Below are 26,540 nucleotides of genomic sequence, written 5' to 3'. Positions count from 1 at the left end.
ATGCTGAGGCGGGCAGACAATGCATCGCGACGCGGGTGGTTGGCGCGGGCGCCGCTCTTGCTTGCCTCGGCCATCCATGCGCCGCCGCGCCCGCGTGAGCCCTCGCTGAAGCCGCGCATAACTGGCAGGTGCGTCGCCGCCAGGCCAGATATCTCGAGCGCTCGATCGTTCTGCCGTCCTGACGCTTGCGTAGGTAGGCGCGTTCCCGACCCGCCCGGCGCCGATACGTCCCGGCACCCTCCCAAGTTGCAAGGGTTCGCTCCGCGCCCCGCCCGGCCACTCTTAGCTCGTCCTACCGCCCACGACAGTTAAAGCGCCGTCGCCCCAGATCACGCGCTTTCTCATCAACTTTGTCAGGTGACAATTTCCTATCCGCAGCATACTCGAATACCATCGAAGGACTGCTCGTTGAAGACGCAGCATTTCGACTCTGCGCCAGCTCGCCTCTCACACCCTCGCCGCCCGCCGTCCGCGCTCTCCGCTCCGTTCTGTCGCCCGTCGTCGCCTCGAACGCGTTGCGATCACGGTCTCTCGCTGGACGGACCAAGGCTGCCGTTAGTCAGCGGCCTCACGAAACATCAAAGCGGGTAAGTCTCCATCTCGTCGACACGGCCTTGGAGCTTTCCTGGTCGCGCCCTCCGAGCCCGCCGCCTGCCGCAGCTGTCGTCGCCTGCCGCTCTGTGCCCGCCACCCGCCCCGCCGTTCGAGCCATGTTGCTGCCCGCGGCCGCGAAGCTCGACGCGCATTCCTCGCAACCACCACGGCGCGTCTGCCCGCCACAGCGAGCTGCCCTCGCGCGCGGATGCACGCCGCCGCAAAGAGCCTGCCGTGTGAGTGGCAGGGGCCATGGCACAGCTGCTCTTCAAGCAATTGACAGCTCGGTCCCACAGCGACGAAGCAATCCACTCGCGCCAATCGGACGCCCGTCTGCCTTGACGTCGTACTGGGCTCTTTGCTGTAGGACACGTGCTGACATTCAACACTCACCAGGCCTCTAATAGTGCCCTTCTTCCCCTTCGAGCTCTGTGCTCTCGCTTGATTCCTCTTGCGGAGCCCCACGGTCGAACAGTCGTCACCATCCGCCGCAAAGCCCTTGTCTGTAGCTCAGCCTCCAACCACCTTGTGCCCCGGAGCTTTGCATCTGCGAACAAGCGTCTGTGCTTCCAAAAACGCCTTATCTTGGGCAAGAACACGCGGCACAGGATCCAGCCTCAATCGTCTATCCAGCTGTTCCACGCCGGCTGCCTGCATACCGTCCCTGTGCCACCGCCGCAGCATCAGCTTATAACTGCCTCTGCGCTTTGCGTACGACGCACTACTGTGCAGCCTGTGCTTTGAACTGCTGCCGACAGCTCCGCTGACGGTAGAGACCAACGTAAACCCAGAAACGTCTAAACGAACAGCACCAGCATGACCGACGTCGCCACGTACCCTGAAGCCGAGGCCAAGCCTGAGGTTCCGGACACGACTTCGATGCAGAACAACAAGAGGAAGCGTAGTTCCCTCGACCAGGGTCCTACCAGCGGCAGACCTGCTCCTACCGATGCCACCCGCACGTCATCCTTCCAACGTGTATCACCAGGCTCGGCAAACAGTACTGGAGTGAACGACCAGTCGGGCACTGCTTTCCTCACTGGCCATCATGGCACCGGAACGGGCGAAGACGACATCCACCAGCACACCAACGCTGACATCGATTTCAGCCAGCTGGCACAGCACACAAACGACCACAGCCTGCACCAGAACGGTAGCGGAAACCCCACCAACGCTAGCGACACAGCTGCAGCTGCCTTGTCTCATCATTTCCAGATGACGGTCCCGCAGGCCACTGAGCTGTCTTTCCAGAACCAAGGAGCCGGGGGCGAGGGCGATAGGACCCTTGGAAACTCTTTCGGCATGGGTGACCACGGCATGCATCAGACATCCCACGGAATGACTGATTACGGCCTGGATGCTCTAAACAAATCGAATACTCAGGGTGGTCAAGGAAACGAGTCCCCGCCGACCCAGGTCAACCAGAAGCCGGCAGTAGGCTCCGAGGAGTGGCACAAGATTCGTAGGGATAACCACAAAGAAGGTTCGTGGGCGAATATGCCGTTAACGTGGAATTAAGCTAACACGTCGTAGTGGAGAGGCGCCGCCGTGAGACGATAAACGAAGGTATCAATGAACTAGCCAAGATTGTCCCCGGTTGTGAAAAGAACAAGGGCTCCATCCTTCAGCGCGCCGTTCAGTTTATCACACAGCTCAAGGAGAACGAGTCTCAAAACATCGAGAAGTGGACGCTGGAGAAGCTTCTGACGGAGCAGGCCATCACAGAGCTCAGTGCTAGCTGTGACAAGTTCAAGGCAGAATGCCAGCGCGCCTGGGCCGAAGCCGAAATATGGAAGAAGGCCTGCCAGAACGCCGGCATTGTACCGGAGGAGTTCCAGAACCAGGGCGATAAGGCGGATCAGAACGGCGACAGTTGAGACGACTGCTGCTATACGTGTCCCAAGAAGATAGACGGCACTCGAACGAAGGAGATGTGATTGCATGTGGCCTTGCTCTCCTTAAGCGGCCTCCCACATCTCTTGCTATGGAATGACGGCATGAACGACCTTCTCATGACTGTTTTCCTGGATTCTCTCCCTTTCTTTACTCAGCCCCATGTAGGGATTCTGACATTTTTACTTCTGCACAACATTCAGTCGCGATACTATGAAACGCTTTGTGACTATTTTCTACGGTGTATTTCTGGTATGCTGCTTGGGTTTTCATGGTTCTGGAGGATTCGTCTTCGGAGTTACTGGTGGCGGAGGGTCTGAGCTTCTTTGCACATAACATGAGAGTCTTTCCTACTAGCTAATCCATGAGGGACTTTGGGTGGCTACCTGAGTCTTAGACTTCTCTCATGTACTTCTATCGCACTACTTAGCAGTTCATGTTTTGGCTATCCTTAACCTCTGTCCCAAGTATCATGCTCTGTCCCTCCAACGCTTCATTATTTTTTGAGCTTCCAATTTGACTGGCATTACAGCTGCAACAAGCCACAGTGGAGTCCCGGTGTATATTCCGCCAATCCTTGAACCTGCAAGTCAACTTTGCAGCCGCGCACATCCATCCGAGACATCTCCGGCTCATCCAACCAATGCTTTGCTCGCAAAAACAATCAAAGTTACTTCTTTTTCCTCCTCTAACTCCACTGGATGATGTCTTAAGTGCATCTACGAAAACTGACATCATGTGATAGTTAGCGCTCACAAGACCACCAGCCTCCCCCGTTCACAGGTCTCGCCCTTTCATCCAACGCGTCAGACCCGGAACGATCCGTCTACCTGATCCAAAATCCCCGGGGAAAAAAAGGTGTAGGAGGGGAACATACCTTTACTGTCATCTTTGAGATACAGACTTACCTCGAGAATCTCGAGCACAACTCTTTGCTGACGAATGATCTACACGCGCTGCGGTTTACATGGATAAAAGGCATGTAGGCGAACAGGCAGCACACGCGTCGTTGCGTCACGCCGTGTTTCTACCTGTTACACTTGATACTTCCTGTCTGCCTTCCCACACAGCCAGTCAGCCTTGGAGGCCGCACAACCATTTGCCCTCACGAATCCCCCGAGTCACCTGGGCGCAAGCCACACTTTCTGATTCTCTTGTCTTTTCCCGGTGAGACGACACTCGTCATCTTGGTGCCTTGTCCAGATCTTCACGCTCCGATTTCTCGGGGGTTCCTGGCGGGAATCTTGCATAGTGATGCCACATGATCTCTATCAATATTTTCGCATTCACGCCTTGACCTAACCGGCTCGACTACGTACTCGTATAGCACTGCATCAATACTGCTGTGGGCTAACGCCCCTGCAGTGCTGGCGCTCTATTGTTCCGAGTCCAGGTTTCCACCAGCATATGTCAAGTCAAAGACATCGATCCCCTCCATTCCTTTGACCCGACGGTCTGGGTTTGATTCGATCAGAATTCAATCGGAGATTCTTACACGCTTCTGAAACTCTGTCTGTTATTTGCATTAAACAGTCCGAATTCCCGGGTCGGACATTTCCAGGAATATGGCTTTTCTAACCCCACCTGATGGCATAGTTCAAGACAGGCCGCGTCATCCATGTGCCATTGTCTTCAGGGTCAGACATTTCCTACCCCAAGTCCTGGTTCTTAGCACATGCTTGCTGCATAGCGAAGTGTTGGTATGTACTCACTGACTTCTATCGAACCTCGAAATCGGATTAGTGGAGATGACAAGCCGTATGCCGCATTTTCATGATGGTGGTGATGAAATAGCTTACTGCGTTTGGTGTGACTTTTCGATATGTTTTGGAGTTTTTCTTTTTTTTTTCTTTTTTTGCCTTACAGCTGATCTCGCTCGGAATTCCAAAAGTTTCGCAGTATGGAGTCTTCGTACTTGCTCGCACAGAGTAACCTCAACATTGATTGCACGTGTATACTGCATTTTGAAGCTCTATGATTGAGCATTGGCGCCAGTTCTGACTCGGCGGGTCTGATTGTCTCGCCTTTGACTTCAGGACATGTGCGATTCTGCGGATTGGCTCTTGAATCTGAATGCCTCACGATCTATGCTCAAGCTTGATTTTCGTGGCTTAGGATCACGCAGTTTCTTTGTTGATAGTAGAGAATAGAATACTCCTATACGTAGGAAATTTCTATTGAAGTATTCATGTACAGCTCTGCACTTTTTAACCAATCCTGCCAAGCGCTCCTACGTGATCATTTGAAGTGTTGGTTTTTCAAGAGGTAAAATTGCGGCCCGGTAAAAAAATATACACAGAAATGAACTCTACACCATAGAAAGCAGAGATGAATGAAGGAAGCTGGCAATATGGAATTTTAGAAGCATACAGGATGGCACAGGTTTATTCAAACAAAGCGACTGACCATTGGGTGAGTGGTATGGTATTTGCCTCCTTTCAGCATGTTATTTACTACTACGTTCGATCTTTGCTAGTACTTGGCTTCTGGTAGCGTACATATTCTGCATTGCCTACAAGCATCTTATAGACTATCCTCTGCATTTTCTTCAAAGGTTTTACAAAATGTAAAACATTAGAGTGACAACAGCTATACACAAGCAACTAAGAACGTTCTTCTAAGTGCCATATGCGCGCTTCAACTCAATTCCAAAATGTAATCCACGGACGAGTCAGTCTCCAAAATGATGGCTTCTAGTAACAACAGAACGGTACCTCCCGATGGCTTTCATTGTTGAAGATCGAAGGGCCGCACATAGTATTTACCTAATTGAGAAGGGCCTAATCAGGCCTAGTTCCACTCCAGTGTACATAGTCTCTGCTAGTCGTCAAGCCCCTTAGAGGGTCAATCTATTATGGTTTTCAACTTCAACATTCATTACCTTGCTTAAAAGAAATGTGTTAGGAAGGAACAAAGGTACGGACGGAAAACCATTCCATGGCGTTCAACAAGTCAGGACGTTCCAGCTTGATGCTACATCGCCGGATCTCAACAAGGAGAACCGGCCCCCGAAAAACGTAATATTGTCAAGTAGACCTGTATTGTAAGGTCACTAGAACAGTTATCATTACCAGCCGATCCCGCGCCGACAACTGTCTCCAATTACTCGCGAGTTGTGTCCGGCGAGGTTGTCCATGTGAGAACATTGAATTAATGAGCTGGTTGGCCATAGTCATGATGTCGAAAAAGGAAAAAGAGTTCACAACAAACATCGAGTACTTAAACCTTGGCTTGCGGAGTGGCCAAAACCTAACATGACTTACTACAACACATAGGCTGCGTGAGTTTCACTTCTATCCGACAGATGACCCCCACCGGTAGTTGCAATATCACGGAGTTGTCTCAACGACTACTACAGCTACTCGCGCTTCTTGTCTTGCGCAGAGACAAATGTCGGCACCTGACTTGACACTTACGTTTTCCGATGTTGTTCGAGTCAAGAAAACTTCTCAAAATAATCAAATCTGAGACAAATGAATGATAGAGTACACTGGTGACCGGTAACAAGCCACCGTTGTCTCACTGTTTCGGACATCAACAATTCACAACCGAAAAGTCATATTTCGTTACTTTAGTAGGATTGACCTTGGTGAGCTCTCCCCCTCGCGTTTATCGTGCAGGCTCTGCAATGTTTTGTCTTAAGAGCTAGGGTAGATTACATTCAGCACTAGGCTGTCACATGAAAATATACAATCAAGGGCACATTGGTTTAGGTACAATAGAAGCATCTCATTTCGCATTTCGAAAAGCTAAACCATGCAAACTTGTTCGACTAGTCAGGGTGAGCCACTTGTTGAGAAATGCGGCTATGTTGAGATGGACCACTGTGTTGTACAGAGGACGTATTGCAGCCTACCTCAGCTTCTTTTACCCCACGAGGAACGACATCTATAGATAGTGGAAGCTATCCTCCGGTCGCGGGTATATACTTGCCAATGCCAAACTTACATCCGGGTGGTAACTACAACACTGTATGAAGTGAGTGAACAGAAAATTCATGTGGTACCATTCTGTATGGGACCTTGATGTACCTGTTGGAATGCGTTGAGGAGATTAAATGCTCAGTGGCGAGGAAGGGGCAAACCGTGGCACAACAAGCCTCGGCCCTCTCTGACTGCCATATTCATTACAACATCAATTCCTCATTTCTTCTTCCGTGAAACCGACGCCTTTCTTCTCTTCCCTTTTCCCTTCGACCGGAATGGTAATGCCAAGTATTTGGCATCTGGTAGGTTCTGCGAGCAGTGCTCTGCGGGCCGACTCTACCAGTCTTTCACATGTTTTCACTGTCAATGAGGTAAGGTAGAAGAATTCGCTATGTGACCATACTACAAGACACATACCGCCAAGATAGTGAACTCGGTCATTCTCTGGCCTCGGAAGAGTGAAGCATGATCGGAGAGAGAGAGGAAAAAAAAACCGAAATGTCCCTCACGCTACGATATCCCGGAACCAGAGAATCGAAGCAAGAGTGGAACCGGGGAATTAAAAAAAAAAGCATAGCGTCCGTGCCGGAGGCGGCACCGGTCGTCGAAGCGCTGGCGGCCATCGGGAGTGACCCCAGCGCCGCCGTTCTTCCGCATCGGCCCGGCGCCAAAAACGGGATCACGAGGGTACAATGCACGGAAAGATCACGCACGCACGTGGGCGCAATCTGTTGTGCATTACTAGGTAGGCGCCCGGGTGGACTAGCAGCTAGTGGCCGAGAAGGAACCACAGCTGACCGGTGACCCTCTTTCCCCACTACCGCGACTGGGACCGGCGTTCCTTTGGGTACTTGGTACTAGGCAACGGGTCCCCCATGGGGGAAGCGCCACGCGCCAGAGCGCATGCTTGTTCCTACGTTCGCTGTAGCGGTACCTTTGGGCACCGCGCAGAACTAGAACTGCCCGGCCCTCGATGTAGCATGCTGCTACTTCTGACCGCCTTGTAGTCAGTGGGTCTTCCAGCAGCGAAATTCTTCTCAGCCACGATCTTAGTAGAAGTTTGGGCTGATCGAGGCAGCTCCGTTGTCGGCATCGAGGTTCGGACGGTGTCGGGGATGCGTGCAAAAAGCATAGCTTGGCGCTATAGGTTGCGGAGCGTGATGTGTACCTTCAGGTGCTGACTGACCACGGCAGATGTTGGCCATGTGCCTTTCGTTAATTTAATCCAAGACCCTATTTCTTCTGTCGCATGTCGCATGTGGCGACAGGGAACAGCCAATGAGACAAGCAGTGCACTACCGAACGGTGTGGTAGGACAAACAGAAGCAAACAGACGTCATACCTTGCGAGAATCAATGCATCTGGGCCTTTACTGCTCACCACTTGTGTAATAATGCTCCTTTCGGGCCATGCAGCCACATTTGCTTTTTTTTTTTTTCCCCCTTCTCACGGCCCACGTACCGCAAGGCCGTCAGTCATCTCCTCATCCGACCAAAAAATCCACACTCCCTTTTCGTTGGGCTTTCAGCCTCCTCCTCCTCCTTCCCATCAGGCGCGCAAAAATCCTCCACCTCAGGCAAACAAGACCCCGCCGGTCAGGCGGCCGGCGGGGGGTGCGCGAAGCTAACGAAATAAGCATATAGCTTAGAGACTTCCCGCCACGCACGCGCTCCCTTCTCCCCCGCACCGCAACAAACTACAACCGTGCACGCACTTCACGACTCATTTCAAGCTTAAGCCTTGGTATATATTGCGCCATTAGCGGTGGCGCATGGACAGGGTCGGGTATAAGGCTAACAAATGTAACCCCGTCCCACGCCCCTCACATCATATGATGACTTTGCTTCATCGGACAGCTCAGCGCGCGATCCTTTTTAATTTATTTCTACACTCGGGTCTCGTGCAGGGTTGGGAAGTAGTGGTGAGTGAGTGAGGCGTGTTGTAGGGCTGGAGAGGGGGAATCGACGACCAACGCACATCACGCGGGCAAAGGAAACGTAACATTTCTTTCTTGTCTCTGTGTTGTTCGAAATTCTGGTGGCGCTTCGGCGAGTTGACTGTTTTGAGTAGTTAGCTACAATGTGGTTTGCCCACCCCTCGGGCCGGTGGCTCGTGGCGACCGGTCATTTGCTCAGGGCTACGAGTGAGAGAGGCAGGCAACAGCATCGCACAGCAGCGTGGTATATCGAAAGGAAAAATCGAAAAAAGGTGTGCGACATCATCGTACTTCCGCCTTGATTTTTAATTGTCTTTCGAAAGGCGCAACGGCGATCGGCGTCGGCAATTCCTCAACGGGAAATGAAGGCGATTCGGCGAGCAAAAAAGCAAGTAGAAGCGAAGATGTGATACTGAGATAAACTCAAACCCGAGCGAAAGGATTAACTACAGCGCATCCCCCGCCTGATCGGCGCGAAACGAGCGGCAGTTACACATCCTCACTAAGCACCCAAGCTTCGGCGATTACGCTCCAAAATGGAATGAAAAGTACGTCTCCTATGCATTCTTCTTCGCCATCACTTCAACAAGGTTGAAGTGATTGCCAAATGTATAACACTAGAAACTACAAACAAGTACGTATGCTCAAGCGACTGTCGTCGGGTATCGTCCGTACCGCGGTCATGACAAGGAAAAAAAAGTTCAAAGCAAATAAGGGGGTATCAGCATCGCCGTGCCGCTCGAAGAATAAAACCCAGGATCCCCGGACGTTCGCAGACGCGAGACGTCCGAATAAGAATGAAGAAAAGGTATAATGCCAAGAGAAGATCCTCACCGACCCAACAACCGACCCTCACATGCAAAACCCATCCCCAACCCATGCAAGAAGGATCAGAAAACAATAATGCTCCTCGCTCGTCTGAGAAAATGCTGCAAAGGTAACAGCGGAAAGGAGAAAAAGTGAAATGCACGATGTCGTCACTTCGTCAGCGCTGCGAGCCCTATTGCTGAGCAGCAGTGGTCAGCCACTGCTGCAACAGCGGAAGGATTGCAGCGTATGCGCGACCTTTGCGGAAAAGGTCCGCTCCCCCGCAAAAAGCGGCCGAATGCGGTAGGAAAGCCAGATCTCGACCCCGCTTCGAAGAAGAGTCACTTCTCTCTCCCTCCCCGGTCAGACAGGGAAGAAAAAGAGTGGGGACTTTTGTTCTAGAGTCGTTCTTTTGGGGCCGAAGCGTGGTAATAGGCCGAAGGGTAGACATCGCGCCGGATCGAAGAAGAGCCGTACCATGCGCGCATGCTACGGCTCCTTCGCGGTCATATGACCATGAACGTGTGGAAAACCAAAATGAAATGATGCCGGAAAAGGAAATTCGTGACTGCGTGATCGTGCTTCTCGTCCTCGTCTTCCCACCGCTCGCCCCTTAGGCTTCGGCGTTGGCGAAGTTGCCCTCCCACTTCAGGGTTGCGGTGTACATGGCGCGGGTGTCGGAACCACCCGGGTTGTACGAGTGGAAGACAAGGTGAGTGGCGTCACCGGCGATGCTGGCGCCACCGGGCGACCAGAAGCCGTGCTTTCCTTGAGAGACGAAGAGCGGGCCGTATTTGGTGTACGGGCCGGAAACCTCTGTTGATATCACGCGTTAATATACATAATTTCGTGGGTCTCGCCCACGCCGGTCCCAATGGACTGGCGTGTATGCAACGTGGTGGAAATTTGATATTAGAAGCATAGGGGAGAAACTTACTGTCTGCGATGGCGTACGTCACGTCGTAGTTGATCGAATAGAAGCAGTTCGAGCTGAAGAACAGCACGTACCGGCCATCGGGCAGCTTCGCGATGCTGGGAGCCTCAACGAGCGGACCATCGTTGTCGTCGCGGTCAAGGACTTGGTAAGGGCTGCCGATCTTGTCGATACCGTTGCCGGCGACCTTCTGTTGCATGATGGGCGTCGAGTGAATGGGAGGGTTAGTGTTGCCACAAACACCACCATTGCCAAGAGCGTTGCCCTGTTACACAAATAGATCAGCATAAGCCTTGATTGGAGGGGCGAGCAATTGAGGCTGAAAGTAAGATTATAAGCAACTCACGTCAATCTTGTAGGTAACGTAACGGGAGCCATCAGAGTCAAGGAAACCAGAGGCATCGATAGCGCCACCCTGGTCGAGCGGGCAGACCCAAGGGTCGGACTGAGGGGTGTAAGGACCCTCAATGTTGTCCGAGGTGGCAACACCAGTGCAGTGAAACTTGTCGTTGCGCGAGGCAGCGAAGTACATCACGAACTTGCCAGCATCCTAAACGAGCATTCGTGTCAGCATCATTTCCCAATTGGGAAGCAGGGATGAGGTGAGAGTGCATACATTCTGGATGACATCGGGGGCCCAAACGGCGGGGTTTGCGGCGTAAACCCAGCCAGGCAGGTTGGGAAGAGCATCCTTGCCCAATAATGTCCAGGAGTTGAAGTCGGAGGACTTAGCAATTTGCACATGAGTGCTGCCAGAGCCGTCGTTATTGTTCGTGGCAAACGAGTACCAGGTGTTGCCGACGCGGATGATAGAAGGGTCGGGAAAGTTTGAGCCGATGACGGGACCGGCTACAGCACGCTTCTCTACTGGAAGTCCACTGACAAGAGAGGATATCGACAGCAGTGCGGTTGCACCGAGGGCGGAAAGGGAAGGCAGCATCTTGGATGTATGTGCGAGAAAATACAAGAAGGGAAGAGATATATACTCTGCGAGCAAGGGAGTCCAGGCCGATGCGAAGGGCTTGTGGAATGAGGGACATTGACGGAGGACAGCAGGAGCTTATAAGTACTTTGACAAAGAGAGAGTGCATGCAGAACGCACCCAGTTGCGCCGCTTACGAGCGGTGGAGAGGTCAGCGTGCAAGAGGCCAACTGAACACCAAAATAGATCACGGGGCGCCAAGCATGTGGAAATTGAGCATTGTGACCGTCTTGACCGGCCTAGGGATGGAAGCGGACTCGGCGCGGTGACTTGGGCGGTGGAGGAGTCTGCACCGCGGCCGAGGCCAAGCAGCATCCTCCAGGGCAGGGCCATGTGGCAGTGACGGCCATGCCATCCTCCGTAGCACTGCCGAGCAGGCGGGCAAGGTGTTTGGCTGACGCGCAGAGGCCAACAAGGTCTTACTTGAGCGGCGGGTCCCCACTGATATTGGCTCGGCTGCTGTTGCTGCAATGCTTGGCTGTCTCAGGGATGTGGATGCTCGCCACGGCACGACATGGAGGCAAAACTTGCTGGAGGCGGTGTATGCATGTTGCTCGAGAGAGCGGGTGACGGCAAGGGCTGGCGCGCCACGCCGCCATGTGCCTGAGCAGCACGCGGGGGAAGAAGATGGTAGAGGATCCCGTGAGCAGGTGCAGGCCGACTCGAACTTAGCTAAGCTCCGCCCAACGACGAGACGCCCCGCTGATCGCCGGCAAGGCTGAGCCAGGTAAGCAGGCGGTGGCAGCGGGCGATCTAGGAATCGGGGCAGGCCTCCCGGAAAGTGGCTCCTTTTGCACGAGCGCGCATCATGCCGAAGTTTGCGCCGAGTCGACGCACCGCATGCAAAGCAGCCCATTCTGCAGGCATGTCCGGCACGAGAACCACAGGCGCCTCAGCCGCGGCCAAGCTCAGGCAGGCGCCGTCAATGCTGCTTGATGCCGGCGAAGGATCCGGGCAGCCACTCGCCGCTCCCATCAGCCACGACTGCGATCCGCGCAAGGAGATTTGAGCGAGCGGGTGGGTACCAGTGGGCGTGCGGCACAAGGATTCGGGGCGGTGCAACGTTCTTTCGCTGTCTGACAGCATCCCGGGCACCATGACATCGACCAACAGCCCTGAGCACGTCTGTGGGCGCCTCGTCGAGCGTATCACCAATGACGACGCCTCCCAAGCACCTCAGGAACAACGCATGCCAGAGCTCTGCACCACTCATGCGCTGTAAGCACGGCGCGCTCTGGTCGGAGGGGGCTCGGCCTTGGTCCAAGCAGGCAGCCATTGTCGAGAGTGAGAGGGGCACAGGGGCAAGCGGCGATTCTGACAGCGGCGATAGCCGAGAAGAATTTTGCGGTCGGCGTGGGGTCCGAAGAGATGGAGGTGAGGTGTAGTCGGTCGTTCGTCGCGGGCGGCGAAGCGAGTCATGGCCCGGTGCCTCGTCGCCTGGCGCCTGCGTCAGTCGGTCGGTGCGCGCGAGCTGCTCGAGGTGTCCCACGTCGGACAGCAGCACCCACCACCACAAACATCTCCCACACCGGCGCAAACAGGCACGCCCGACTGCGCGCCCGCCCTGCCCCTCTCACGCCTAGCCAATCCAGCCGTGTCGTCCACATGCCGCCCTAAGCCGCGCCCCAGCAGCGCGCTGGCTGTCTCGCGACCGCCTTCACTACCCTCGTCCGTACGAACGCGACCGTACCACCATGGATCCGTCTGCTGCCGACATTCCCGTCTCCGACCCAGCTGAGGCTGCGTCCGACAATGCGCCTCAGGTGCCTGTCGGTGTCGACGAGGCCGACATGATGGCCCTACCTCCGGATCCGGCCGCAGACCCGCAACTCGAAGAGACAGCCGTCAAACCGGGGCCCGACGCGCCCGAGCAGCAGAACCTGGATGGCTCCCAGCCGCAGCCCTCTGCCGACGGCGTCGCTCTGCCCAAGCGCCCCGGCCTCAAGCGCGAGAAGTCTGCTCCCGCCCCGCAGCGTCTTCCGCCGCCCGCTCCCCCCGCCCCGCCCCTCGAGCCGGGCCACCAGCCCACCGATTCCCTGTCGCTGCTGCAGCTGAAAAAGCTGGTCACCGACATGCCCAAGGTCGAGCCCACTCCCTACGCATTCGAATACGAGGACGCCGCTTCATTCGAGGTTGAAATTGAAGAATGGTTCTCCTACAGCGTCGAGGAGCAGGCAATGCTACTGAAGGCCCAGGCTTCTTTCGTCGAGGAATGGGTCGCCCTCGAGGATGGCACGCTATCAAATTTGGCTGCCTATGAACAGGGCGAGATGGACTGGGTCAAGGCCGACCCCGCGCTGAGAGACCAGCTCACACGTAAATTGATTTCCAACCTGGCGCAGACCGACAACAAGGAAATGCGGTTGCGGAGCCTGGAAGCTCTGGTGTATATTGCCCTGGGCTGCTGGCATGAGACTGCTGGGCTCGAAACGAGCACGTCTGCTGCCGAAGAAGAACAGGCCCCATCTTCACCGGCCAATGATGCCGGCAAGCCTTCAAGTTACGTCAAGTCAGAGGTGCAAATAGACTGGATTCGCAATGGAGTTCAGATGATTCATGAGTGTGACGGCATTCGACCCATTTATGATGTAGCCCGTGGCGCCTGTCTGCGCGAATTGTGAGTTGATGTCCGCCTTCTTCCTCCGCCTGCAACTAACGTGGTCCAAGCGCAACCGACGTCGTCGAGCAAGAGATCGCCCCGCAAGAGGACAAAGACTCTGACAGGAGAGAGCTGTGGTGCTCCCTTACTCTTATGCACATGTTCTACGAAGTTGCCCGCACTGAGCAGCAGCCCTCTCGTCTCTACGAAAGTCTTAGTAAGCCTCTTCAAACCACGCCATCTCCTTCATATCCATTGACTCCCCTTCGCAGCTCACTTAGATCCGAACGTCGTTGTGTTCATGATCGAGATTATCACGAGTTTACGATGGGATGATTCAATTGGTCCTCCGCTACACAAGGTAAGACCTAGTTACTGCGCCAGTATAAACCTTGCATTGACATATGACAGATTCTTCTCCTAACCTGGAAAGCCATGCTGGTGAACTTTGGCGGTCTCAAAGAAGTCGAGGAGCTAAAGGCAACTTTCCGCGATCCAAAAGAAGAGACCGCAGACAACCGCGGCCAGCCTATCATCACAGCGTCCCCCCTTGACTATCACGTTTTCCGCCAAGAAATCAGTTCCAAGTACCCGGCATACAACCCACCACAACCCCTCTTCCCGCTGGAGCCCGAGAACAACTCCATCCTGCCGCCCTTGAAGAACCACCCTAGCAAGGTCTCAGAAGCGAATTCCTTTGGCCCTGGCATCTCCAATGTGGGCAGCGGAACTTCGATCCTACATCAGCCCGTTCACATTGCAACTCCAGCACCCTCGCCACCACCGTCACCTGCTGGCCCTGGAGGCAAGGGAGGGAAGAAACAGAACTACCAGACCAACCAACTTTTCCCCTTCCTGTATCCACCCCTGGACGAATCTAGTAACAACCTCGGTGGTAAGGGCTCGACTGACCTTCAAGACATGCTCGTCGGACGAAAGTGGGAAGGGAGTGACATTCCTACATCCATCATCGAAGCTGCAGAACTGTTTGCCAAGAGGATGCGTGCCACGCGGGCAATGAAGCAGCTCTGGGAAGAGCGCGTACTTTTCATGAAGTACGAGCGTGGGTGGACAGGCTCTGACAACGACGTCGATCCGTTCGACCTCAATGGCAGGCTTGAAGGTCTCGTGCTCGAAAAAGAGAAGGTTGATGATCGAGTCGCTGCCAAGCTTGATCAAGTTGAGAAGTTTTATGTAAGTATCCCTGGTCCGACACTGGTTCATTGTTGCTAATATGGAAAAGGCGACTGTCCTTCCGCACTTGCAATCGTTAGTGATTGTCCTGCTCAGGACCTTCCTTTCTCACTTGGCAACACTTGCACTGCAGAACAGCAACCTCAACGCCATGTCCGCCGGTGGCTTTCAGGAGAATCAAAGCAGCAACCCAATGAACAAACCGGATAGTGGCCTCAACGGGACTTTGCCCGACATTTCAAAAATTCCGCTTGAGGACCTGGACAGAATGAGGATGGAGGAGATTCAAGATAAAGCTGCATCCGGCATTCTTATCCTGCTCCTGAAATGGTTCAAGCTGTCTCACGTGTTGAAGATGGAGTATCTGACACAATTGCTGGTGGACTCCAACTACATCCCTCTGACCCTCAAACTGCTCCAGTTGCAGGAGATTGAGAAGGTCATCAACTACAGATGTGATAGAGAAGACCTGAGTTTCTTCACCTTCTGCCGCACACACTCCCGTGAGGGTGCCAAGGAAGGAGGCCCCATCACCGAAGCACCACCTGCAGAAGCTGATGATGAGCCCGACGAGGCGGCACCCCCACCCATCAGGCGGCGCCACTCCGACGACATGCTCGCTGACGAGCACCAAGACCTCGCCGACGAAGCCCCTGGCGACGTCGGCGCGTCGTCCTCTCCAAACAACAACATCAACGGCAACGGTGGCGGGCTCAACAACACGACCGGCCTGCCCGAGGTCGACGAGCTGGGCATGCCGCTCAACCAGCTGCCGCTGGAACCCATCACGTCGTTCTCGTGGCGCAACTTCTTCACCAACATCAACCTGGTGCGCATCATGCAGAAGGTGTGCAAGGAAAAGGCGCACCGCAACCTCATGCTCGTGCAGTACAAGTCGTCGCAGTACCTGCGCAAGGCGCTGAAGATCCCGCAGCCGGAGCTGCGCCTCTACACGCTCAAGCTGTTCAAGAATCAGGTCCCTTACTGCGGCCGCAAGTGGCGCCAGAGCAACATGCGCGTCATCACCGCCGTCTACCTGCACTGCCGCCCCGAGTTAAGGGACGACTGGTTGGCTGGCAGCGATGTTGATGCGGATGTGGACGAGAGCGTGCCGCTCGAGCAGGCCCTGCGCGCGCTGACGCACTGGTTTAACCTGAAGAGGTATCCCGAGCGGCTGGGTGCGGAGAGGGGCGTGCTCGATCGCGAGCAGGATTTCTTCCGCAGGGAGCTGGAGAAGATGGGGTGGTCGGCCGCGGCTATGGCGGTCGATGATGGCCAGGGGGCTTGGATGGGCGACGGGCAGGATGTCGATGTCCAGTGGGAGGGCGGTCCGGTGGATGGTGGCCAGTGGCAGGGATACTGAGCTGAGCTGAGCTGAACTAAGGCTTGGTGGGGAGGACGAATGGGAGGGAGCAGGCAGGTGGTAATGGTGGGTTGTGGGTTTCGAATTGATACCCCGGGAAAAAGAAATTGTGGATGATCGTTGTACAGCGCGGGTGAGGCTCTCTCGATGGAATGCACGAGGGCGCGTTGGCCTCGGTCCTTTTCTTCTCCTTTCCGTAAGGGGGAGGTCGAGGCGGAGTGTCTTATAGGTTTCTAATGCAAGAGAAGAATGCTCGTGCTGGTTTCTTGAAAGAAATGGATTCCCGGGTTTCGGCGACGTGGTGACAAGCGGGTGTGTGACGTTACGACCCAAGGGTGGAGAAAAGTGTGGAGATTGGGTTTCCTGGGTTCGTGTGGGTGTGGTGACTAGTTTCTGCTGTTGATGTTACTAGTGTCGTGCGCTGTTGTGGAAGGCACATGATGCTGACATGGTTTGTTTGGCGCACCATCATTGCTTTAAAAGACGGACCGGGCCGTCTGTCTCCTTGCCTTCACTCTCAACTTCTGCAAGTATCGTGCGTTGTATGCTTGTAGCTAACGCAAGAGAAACAGATATCTACTGCGCGCTCGCTTCGGCGCCTCCGCAAGATATGTTGCCACTCGTATCATTGCTTGCCATACCGTTTGACTTAATGTGAAGTGTAGCTTGCCACTTTTGTTTGCTGAAGAAGACAATCATCAGTCGATCTTACTACTCTTCACCGTTCTGAGAAGATACGCCTGGGGTCAAAACCGAATCTCTGCTTCAGGACCTGTGCTCGAGCAACAAGAGCGAAAAAGTAAAAACCTTGCGCATGTGCCGAGCGCCCCAGTAACTCTTCTTCGATATTTGCTATTTTTGAAACAGAAACCAGTCTTGACAGACACCGACTTGCAAGCCGCAATGGTGCATTATATTCACATTCATCGGCTGAGGATTCTGCATCACGAGGGTCCGGGACATGGGAGATGGCGGGGCAGCTGTTCTGGAAAAATTTTCAGAGATAATGTGATCTGGGGCGCAGCTGATGAAAGAGTTTCCAGGGCACACGCATGGATGCCGTGCTGGCTTGGGAGGTGCACTGTGCCGGAGGCTTGGCCACTGAGGGGAGCTGTATAAAATTATGGTTCGAGTTCGCTTCGTAATCCTGTATTTGCACATAGGCCAATGTCACCTGCTAGTTGCAGAAGCATCACAGCGAAATTTACTACTTGGTTTGGTGTTGCGCGTGATTCCAATCGTTGCAGCTTCCAGGGCCTTTATATTCGCTTGGGCTCACATGAGCAGTCTCTGCTGGACGATATCATCTGGAAAAATTGAAACCCATCTTTATTTTCCCTTTCTCAGGGCCATTTTCTCAGGGCCATCTCCATCGAAATGGATTGATGATGAAGGTTGAATTCACTCTCATCAGGGCAAATAGAGCGTATCCACACACACACCACCCCGTGCCTGATTACTGTTTAGAACCCGAAACGCCCACAGTAGTGAACGAGGTCACTGAATTTGATCCACCAGTGTCTGAACCCCGCGATAAGACATATCAAGAATCCAGTCGAGAGCATCTTTTCTTTATATCTTTTCAAGGAAGCAATACCATGTTTGTCATCTGCACAGGGTCTCTGGGGCATTTCAGAGCACTACGTGCCTGTCAGGCGAGTGCACACCGACACTCGCGGGACAGTGAGAGTGAGTTAGGGTAGCTGGCTCGTGAGAGGAGCACTTGGTCTCGATAAGATCGTACCGACTATATCTTTAATGTAGCTCGCGGACTTGAACACAATCTTGATGAACTCGTCTGATCGCAATCGGATTACTGCGAGCTATATCCGTTCGATTCTGCGACTTTCCGGTCATAACACTTCAACGCTTCACTTGGCGGGCGCTTCGAGTATCTCATGGAATTTTTAGGGCCGAGCGGTCAATTACAACGTAAATGATCCTTAGCGGAACCTTTTCTTCACGAAGATCCTCACGAACTGCCAATGCTGCTGATCATCATTATCAGAGGGTAAAGCTCTATATCATCTAGCCGGAATCTCCACAAAGTATCCAGCAAGATGCGGCAAAGGAACAATGCGGTAGGGAGTGCCAGTATCACGCAAACGAGGCGCAGCCAAAGCAGAGAATGTGCTCTCCTTTAAGTCCTCTAGAAAAGAGTATCACCCGCCTAAAGCCAGTAATCCAGTATGGTCAAAGATGGCCTTTAAATAGGATGGTCCGCGGGGTTGGCTGATGCGCGCGTGGGCGGGTGCTGGAAAAGGGCGGCGCGGGCCCGAGGGGTAATTACTACGGTTCGGGTCGCGTGCAATGATACAGCACACGTGCGTACGTGTTGTCAGCCGCTGCCTAGACTTAGGGTGCGCTCCTCCAGTCACCAAGTCGGATGGTCTACTTGTTCTAACGAAAATATTTAACGTCCTTGGATGGAACGGAATCTTGTAGCCTTATGATCAAGAAAAATTACCGCGTGACCATGAGCAGATCGCAACGATACCAACACTTTGTCTGTTTGGTCTCCGGTTATACAATTTGCCTGCAAAATACCAATAGCGAGAGATGGGTCAATCAGCAATTTGTTCTTCTGCAGCGCCTCAACAAATCAACAACATGATGCGGATCTGCAGAACTTAATATGCTACTCACCATTGGCCATGAGGTAAAGTTCTGATTGCGACAGTTCTACTTCGGAAAAACTATTTTAACTGGGTATGTATCGGGCGTGGTAAGGTCCGATAAACAACGAGCGGAGCCAGTGTCCTCTGTAGCTACGATAGGGATGAAAGCAGCTCTGAAAATCTGAAAGCGTTGTGGTGGAGTTACATCGATTTCGCAAGCCATGAAAGCACGGATTTATCTGCCGCTTGCCTGCCTACACATGCCCGAAGCAGGGAGCTGCAGGTATCAGGAGCAGGCGGTATGATTCTCAGTTGCCCCTCGTGACTTCACAATACGGTCAATTATGTGGTCTTGTGAGAAGAGAGCGCAGATGAACCGTTCCTTCGTGGAGCTGGGTTGCTAATGTATCTAGGAGTTGATTTGCTGGGCGGTATGTTGTACCGAAAAAGCGAGAACCGACAGTGATCGATGAATTCCACGTTGCCCTCCTGAGGTAACTGGGAAATAAGCCAGGAACCTTCCCACTAGGCGCTTCTGGCGCGGTCCGTCACATTGTGGCCGGCAGGATTTCAAAGTCAGGCGCAACATTGATGCTGGTTTGGAGGAGCCGTTTATGCTAATCATCACTTTTGAGTGATGCCTCTCTTTGTCATCATCAATCACTTCTGATGCAGCCCCGCGGGCAATTCAAATACAATTCTGTCAATAGACGTGCTCGAGACGTGAATGATAGATCTGGATGAAGTGAGCAAGCCCTATCCGAAGAGAAGCCAGTGGATTCTTTGCAATCAGGTCTTAGCAGTAGATGATGGCTGGTCTACTTTCAGGATTTTCGATTAAACAAGGTTTTAAGGGGACATCCCATATATATATAGAGAAGATACGCAGCTCGCCAGAACAAAGTCTCATGCGATTGTCGTCGTTTACATGTTGATTTCGGGTTCAAGCAGCTGGCCTGGTCACGTCATCTGGCACTATACTTCTGTAGGGGCTTGCTGATCTTTTTTGTCGGCGGATATGAGGGTGAGCGTAGCCGAACGAACTGGAAATGAAGGTGGAACTGGAGATAATGGCGTTCGTGGGAGCGGTGCTGGGAATGAAGAGGGAAGAGTCACAGTGCGACTGAAAGATCTGATCCACTGGAACTAATTTCCATACGCATCCAAGCTTGTCACATAGGTAGCAGAAGCTACCATCCGGACGTAGATGTATATTTAATAATTCCACATCCACGTCCGGACAGTAGCTACTGCTGCCTACGTAAATCAAGTGCCGTTTCTCTCAAAGATAATTACGGAGGATCTTTTTTTTTTTGCACCTACGTGGAGGGACGTGAGAGAATAGATCCTGACGGTCTTTGATAGTCATGCAAGAGATCACAAACTAAATGATCATCTCTGGCGCGTTATCGGCCGTTGTAGTACACTAGTAGTACGGGGGGAGTATTACAGCTGAAGGCTAACGTGAATTGATTTTTCGCTCATGGCATGGGTAGTTGAAACTATCGTCCGGACGTGAATGTACAGTTATCAATTCTACATTCATATCTGGATGATAGCTTCAACGACCCGTGTTTGTTCATTTTCCTTTTTTTTTAAAAAAAAAAAAAACAAAGGGACAGAGACATAGTTTCGCTATGTTGTAGGGCCCTGCTATTTCTCGCGCTAGCCATCATCTGGAGCATCCCTCTGTACGGAGATTGTTGTTACGGACATGAAGGCTGGTGGAGAACACTCGGTAGTGTCGTTTGGAGGCTACTTGCGTGAGAGGGATGATGACGTAACTTCCGGGTCAGCACAAGCTATGATTATCTCAAAACTGGGGAACTTGGAGTAGCTGGAACATGAAAATATAAGTCAGTCGTAAAAGTTGAGAAACAGAAAGTTTACTACAGGATTTGTCAAAGCTGAGTTGAGTCTGCGGCTGCTTAGAAGGAGGAAGAAACGAAAGAGATGCCGAAAAGTGGAATGAAAGTCAGCTTTTTGTGATATGTGGCCTCACAGTCATCCATGGATGGGACACTCGCAACGATGGTACGAGGTGGGTTCGCTTAGCGTTTCCGGCTGTTGACGCGGTAACTGCACAACGTATATGTGGAGCAAGGGCATCCGTGAAATAGCTCCAATCACCTCGACTTTGTTACAATACCAAGAGAACCAGTCTTGGAATTTTCTATGGCGTAGATCGCATTACAGAAAGCTTCAGGGCACCAGTGTCGACCAAAGCTGTGAGTAAAATTAGACGTTTGTGGAAGAGATAACATTTGTCAGAGGCTGCAGCGATGCGAACCAACCACATGACTGTAGGCTGTGCTCAATACGCAATCCGCCCTGCAGGGTAGCGCAAAGATCTTGTTCCCGCCTTGGCCACAGATGCCTAGACATGGCAAGAACTCGCGCGCGGGCGGGAGCAACGGATCTTGGCGATTGTCGGCGGGAGGACTCGATAGATGGTTCCGCCGTACAACAAGCAATCGGGTCGACTTTGCCGATTTCTTGCTTCTCGCCCTTTCCCCGTTCTTGGAGGATTTGAGTGATAAGGTATGGCGGAAGTCTTGGTATTCTTGGCGAGGTGGTATGTGCATACGTTTGCGTATCTCAAGAATCTGGCGAGGGGGCCAGTAGAAAGCGTGGTAGGTAGCCAAGAAAGGGGAGTGTTGCACGAGCAAGACGTCAGCGAGGGAATGATGCTGGTTAGTTTCGTGAGTGAGACATTAAAAGCGGTTGAGAATAGCCAAGCAAACACAGAGTGCAAGGACAGGGCGCTTGGGGTCCGGCGGTGATAAGGGCGTTGGGGTTTTGGAGGGGGGCACAGGTGGCGGGCCAAGACCAGCTTCCGCTCAGAAGGGCAGCGACTAGGCTTGTGGGAGGAAGAGTTGGAGGTGGATATGCGAGATGGAGTGACGTGCAAGTCTTGGCTTGCGCTCCGCTGCGGAAGTGAAAGCGGGACGAAGATCCCTCGCAGATCATGGTGGGTGCGTGCTTTTCCTCCGTGCGCTAGTGACGAACCGTTGGCAACGTCCATAGCAGCCGGCCGCCCTCCTGAGACGTGTTCTGAGTGGTTGCAGGGTCTCGAGGAGCCAAGGAGAGGAAACAAGCAATATGCTACCGTGTTAATAGATAGGCAAGAGGATGGATAAGAGCCGGAGGAACGAAGACGGCGGAGGTGCTGCCAAGAAACCTTGTCGAACTCGCGGTCGATCCGCCAAGCTGCAGTCAACGTTACGCGCGGAGGTAGGGGAAATGACACGAGGCGAATTGGCGAGGCAGCCAACTCTCGATCTGAAGAATGGCTTCATTTCTGATGTTTCGCAGAGCTGAGCAGGCGAGGGGAAAAGCAAGGATAAAGGTGCGGGCGTCGATAACGGCGGCGCTATCCCCGCACGCCCGGTCGTAAGTGGATCCGCGGGAGCGTCGAGACGATTGGCCGGCATCCCTGTAGCCACAGCTCCCTCTAGCGTCATGGTTCTCTGCTTGCTGTCCACGCTGCTCGGCAGGCGCCATCTGCGGCGCTGAGCCATGGGTGGAAGCGGCGCGTCGTGCAGAGGCCGCCGGGCAAGGCGTGGCAGTCGCATTGAAATGGTTCAGTATTACAAAGACGGCGAATTCGCTCAGTCAGTCAGATGATGCAGCGCGAGGTTTGAACTGGGGTGGTGCGCTAGCGGCTAGGAGGCCCAAGCTCCTGCGGGGAGAAGCTTGCGGCATTCGAGAATCTTTACCTCTCTTGAGCTTCTGGATCCTTCCCATTTTACGGTCAATTATCTCGCGCTAGGGGACGCCTATATTGCGGCGTCCACGAGAGCTGAGCGGGGCCAGCTGCGGGCGTCGATGGAGCCTCGCTGCGGTGCATGCAGCTGCAGCTTAAGCATGAATTCCGAGGCCGTGAGGGAGCAATCGGGTGCTGCGTGTATTATCCGGTTCCAGGGTGTTCGCGGCATCGTTACAGCCAGCGAGCGGCGACACATGCTTGTTGGGCGGCACGGAGCGAGGTGAGCTGCTGCGGACTGGCTGGCCAGGTGCGGAGTACCAGAGCTGCTGATTGCGCTAGCGATCGCACGCGGGATCGAAGCTCGTCGCTGCACACGCAGGGCAGGCAGAGCGCGATAGGGCTTCGCTGGTCATGCTCCCGCTCGTCATATATGCGCCCGCCCTTTTAAACCTCGCCCGCTGCCCCTCCCACTCGTCATCCGTCGCTGCCCTTCCCTCGCTCGAGCCGTGTCGCCTCCGCCGCCCGCCTCGCTCTGTTGCGCGTCGGTTGCTGTCGACCAATTGCCCACCATTGGGCCTCGGGTGCCGCTGGTAAGTTCCTCCTGCCCTGGGTGGGCCCTTGCTACCGTGGGCGAGTGCAGCAGGCGCCACTGAAAGACCCAGTCTCAAGCCCAATGCCCAGCTCCCGTTCACAACAAATAAAGCCCCACGCTTACCAAGTGCAGAACCTGCATTCCACCTCTTTCGCTCGTCTGCGCTTCTTCCTCCCGCCTTCGCCTCGTCGCCCCAGTTTTAGCACTTCATCGCCTCCACTGCATCTTAGCTGGTGCCCACCATGGCGGACAACAGCAGCTCTGAGGGTGCTGCCCCGCGCAACACCCTGGGCAAAGAGACTGCCGCCGGCGGCTACGACGAGAAAAAGCAGCACGAAGAGAAGCCAAAGGACCTGCCCGCCTCCAAGCCCGGCGGCAACTATGACGACGACGATGATGAGGAAGAAGACATGGACGCGCTCATCGCAGAGCTCGAGTCCCAAGACGCCAACATCGACCCCGAGGAAGAGGAGACCCAGCCCGGCGGTGCACGACCCGTTCCCGAAGAGCTCTTGCAGACCAGCACTGTCTCCGGTCTCTCCAACGAAGAAGTCCTCTCCCGCAGGAAGAAGTACGGTCTGAACCAGATGAGCGAGGAAAAAGAGAATCTCATTCTGAAGTTCCTCATGTACTTCGTCGGCCCCATTCAGTTCGTCATGGAGGCAAGTACAAGCTTTTACCACCCGCGCTGCACACACTGACTCTCGTAGGCCGCCGCCATCCTCGCTGCTGGTCTCCAGGATTGGGTTGATTTCGGTGTCATCTGCGCCCTGCTTTTGCTGAACGCCACTGTCGGTTTTGTTCAGGAATTCCAGGCTGGTTCCATTGTCGACGAGCTCAAGAAGACGCTCGCTCTCAAAGCAACTGTTCTCCGCAACGGTGCCCTCACCGAAATCGAGGCGCCCGAGGTTGTGCCCGGTGACATCCTCCAGATCGAAGAGGTACGTTGTCGCGCGACACAAGGTCGCCCTAATCGCCCGTACTAATGCAGCTCTTCAGGGCACCATCATCCCCGCCGACGGCCGTGTGGTCACCGAAGATGCCTTCCTCCAAGTCGACCAGTCTGCCATTACTGGCGAGTCTCTTGCTGTCGACAAGCACAAGGGTGACACTTGCTTCGCTTCTTCTGCTATCAAGCGCGGTGAAGCCTTCATGGTCGTCACAGCTACCGGTGACAGCACCTTCGTCGGTCGCGCTGCGTCTTTGGTCGCCTCCGCTCAGGCCGGAACTGGCCATTTCACCGAGGTCCTGAATGGTATTGGTGTCGTCCTTCTGGTTCTTGTCATCTTCACCCTCCTTGTAGTCTGGGTATCTTCCTTTTACCGATCAAACCCTATCGTCACCATTTTGGAGTTTACGCTTGCCATTACCATCATTGGTGTCCCCGTTGGTCTTCCGGCTGTCGTTACCACAACCATGGCCGTCGGTGCTGCGTACCTTGCCAAGAAACAAGCCATTGTCCAAAAGCTTTCGGCCATTGAGTCGCTGGCCGGTGTCGAGATTCTCTGCTCCGACAAGACCGGCACTTTGACCAAGAACAAGCTCTCGCTGGCCGAGCCGTTTACTGTCGCTGGCGTTGAACCCGAGGACCTCATGCTCACAGCCTGCTTGGCTGCATCCCGCAAGAAGAAGGGTATTGATGCCATCGACAAAGCCTTCTTGAAATCCCTGAAGTACTATCCTCGTGCTAAGAACGTCCTGTCCAAGTACAAGGTGCTGGAATTCCATCCCTTCGACCCTGTCTCTAAAAAGGTGCAAGCCGTTGTCGAATCACCTCAGGGAGAGCGCATCGTCTGCGTCAAAGGCGCTCCACTCTTCGTCCTGAAGACCGTCGAGGAAGATCACGCCATCCCGGAAGCCATTGACGAAGCCTACAAGAACAAGGTCGCCGAGTTCGCCACCCGTGGTTTCCGCTCTCTCGGTGTCGCTCGGAAGCGTGGTGACAGCTCGTGGGAGATTCTGGGCATCATGCCCTGTTCCGATCCGCCTCGTCACGACACGGCTCGCACCATCAACGAAGCCAAGACGCTTGGTCTTTCCATCAAGATGCTGACTGGCGATGCTGTCGGTATTGCCCGTGAAACGTCCCGCCAGCTTGGTCTCGGAACCAACGTGTACAACGCCGAGCGTCTTGGTCTCGGCGGTGGCGGTGAGATGCCTGGTTCCGACATCTACGATTTCGTCGAGGCTGCAGACGGTTTCGCCGAGGTCTTCCCCCAGCACAAGTACAACGTCGTCGAGATCCTGCAACAGCGTGGCTACCTGGTGGCCATGACGGGTGATGGTGTGAACGACGCTCCCTCGTTGAAGAAGGCTGATACCGGTATCGCCGTCGAGGGTGCTTCGGATGCTGCTCGTTCTGCTGCCGATATCGTCTTCCTTGCGCCTGGTTTGTCCGCCATTATTGATGCCTTGAAGACATCCCGCCAGATCTTCCACCGCATGTACGCGTACGTTGTGTACCGTATTGCTCTGTCCCTCCACTTGGAAATTTTCCTGGGTCTCTGGATCGCCATCCTAAACACCTCTCTCAACCTTGAGCTTGTCGTCTTCATCGCCATTTTCGCCGATATTGCTACGCTCGCTATCGCCTACGACAACGCGCCTTTCTCCAAGACGCCTGTCAAGTGGAATCTGCCCAAGCTTTGGGGTATGTCGGTTCTGCTTGGCGTGGTCTTGGCTATTGGAACTTGGATTGCTCTCACTACCATGTTCCCCTACCAGGATCTTCCCAACGCAGCCGGTCAGGGTATTTCCGGCGGTATCGTCCAGAACTTTGGTGTGCGTGATGAAGTCCTCTTCCTGCAGATTTCGCTCACGGAGAACTGGCTCATCTTCATCACGCGTGCCAACGGACCTTTCTGGAGCTCGATTCCGTCATGGCAGCTCACCGGAGCCATCCTGGTTGTTGATATTATCGCGACCTTCTTTTGCTTGTTCGGTTGGTTCATTGGCGGCCAGACGTCGATCGTGGCTGTCGTTCGTATCTGGATCTACTCGTTTGGTGTCTTCTGCGTCATGGGCGGCGTCTACTACCTGCTGCAGGACAGTGTTGGTTTCGATAACCTCATGCACGGAAAGTCGCCCAAGAAAGACCAGAAGCAGAGATCGCTCGAAGATTTCGGTAAGTGCAGGAGTGGTCCTCGATGGCTTGTCCAAAGGTTGCTAACGAATCGTCAGTTGTTTCCCTCCAGCGTGTGTCCACGCAGCACGAGAAGAGCGCCTAAAAGTGAGGCTCGTTGCGTCCTGTCCTTCTACTCGTTTTTTAATACTATACCATTCGATTGCAAATTAAGTTGGCCGGTAGTCGGGGGAGACTTAGCAGGCGGTGGATAGGATAAGATGTGCATGTGGATACAAAAGAGAAGAGGGAAGTGTATAACAGCACGATCC

General features: G+C 53.9%; 4 protein-coding genes across 4 annotated transcripts; 3 read left to right on the top strand and 1 right to left on the bottom strand.

Moving 5' to 3' along the window:
• Nucleotides 1–1,410: 1,410 nt before the first annotated feature.
• Nucleotides 1,411–2,471, top strand: LTHEOB_7125 (Transcription factor; the record flags this gene model as incomplete). Its single annotated transcript, XM_035516457.1, has 2 exons — nt 1,411–2,077; nt 2,128–2,471. The coding sequence occupies 2 exons, from the start codon at nt 1,411–1,413 to the stop codon at nt 2,469–2,471; spliced, it is 1,011 nt and encodes a 336-aa protein (XP_035371572.1).
• A 7,298-nt stretch (nt 2,472–9,769) lies between these two features.
• On the bottom strand, nt 9,770–11,030 carry LTHEOB_7124 (Glycoside hydrolase family 43; the record flags this gene model as incomplete). Its single annotated transcript, XM_035516456.1, has 4 exons — nt 9,770–9,972; nt 10,094–10,355; nt 10,437–10,640; nt 10,707–11,030. 4 exons carry the CDS (start codon nt 11,028–11,030, stop codon nt 9,770–9,772), a joined length of 993 nt encoding a protein of 330 aa, XP_035371571.1.
• A 1,736-nt stretch (nt 11,031–12,766) lies between these two features.
• LTHEOB_7123 (Hyphal anastomosis related protein) lies at nt 12,767–16,228 on the top strand (the record flags this gene model as incomplete). The annotated part of the gene is made up of 5 exons (XM_035516455.1): nt 12,767–13,689; nt 13,740–13,888; nt 13,944–14,032; nt 14,083–14,865; nt 14,915–16,228. The coding sequence occupies 5 exons, from the start codon at nt 12,767–12,769 to the stop codon at nt 16,226–16,228; spliced, it is 3,258 nt and encodes a 1,085-aa protein (XP_035371570.1).
• Nucleotides 16,229–23,389: 7,161 nt separating this feature from the next.
• On the top strand, nt 23,390–26,374 carry LTHEOB_7122 (Plasma membrane ATPAse; the record flags this gene model as incomplete). Its single annotated transcript, XM_035516454.1, has 4 exons — nt 23,390–23,800; nt 23,858–24,088; nt 24,147–26,271; nt 26,328–26,374. 4 exons carry the CDS (start codon nt 23,390–23,392, stop codon nt 26,372–26,374), a joined length of 2,814 nt encoding a protein of 937 aa, XP_035371569.1.
• Nucleotides 26,375–26,540: the final 166 nt, after the last annotated feature.

This window comes from Lasiodiplodia theobromae (assembly GCF_012971845.1).
Source record: "Lasiodiplodia theobromae strain AM2As chromosome Unknown scaffold_21, whole genome shotgun sequence".
Taxonomy (NCBI): Eukaryota; Fungi; Ascomycota; class Dothideomycetes; order Botryosphaeriales; family Botryosphaeriaceae; genus Lasiodiplodia; species Lasiodiplodia theobromae.
Note: the sequence above shows the minus strand (reverse complement) of the source record. Positions and strands in the feature narration are given on the sequence as shown.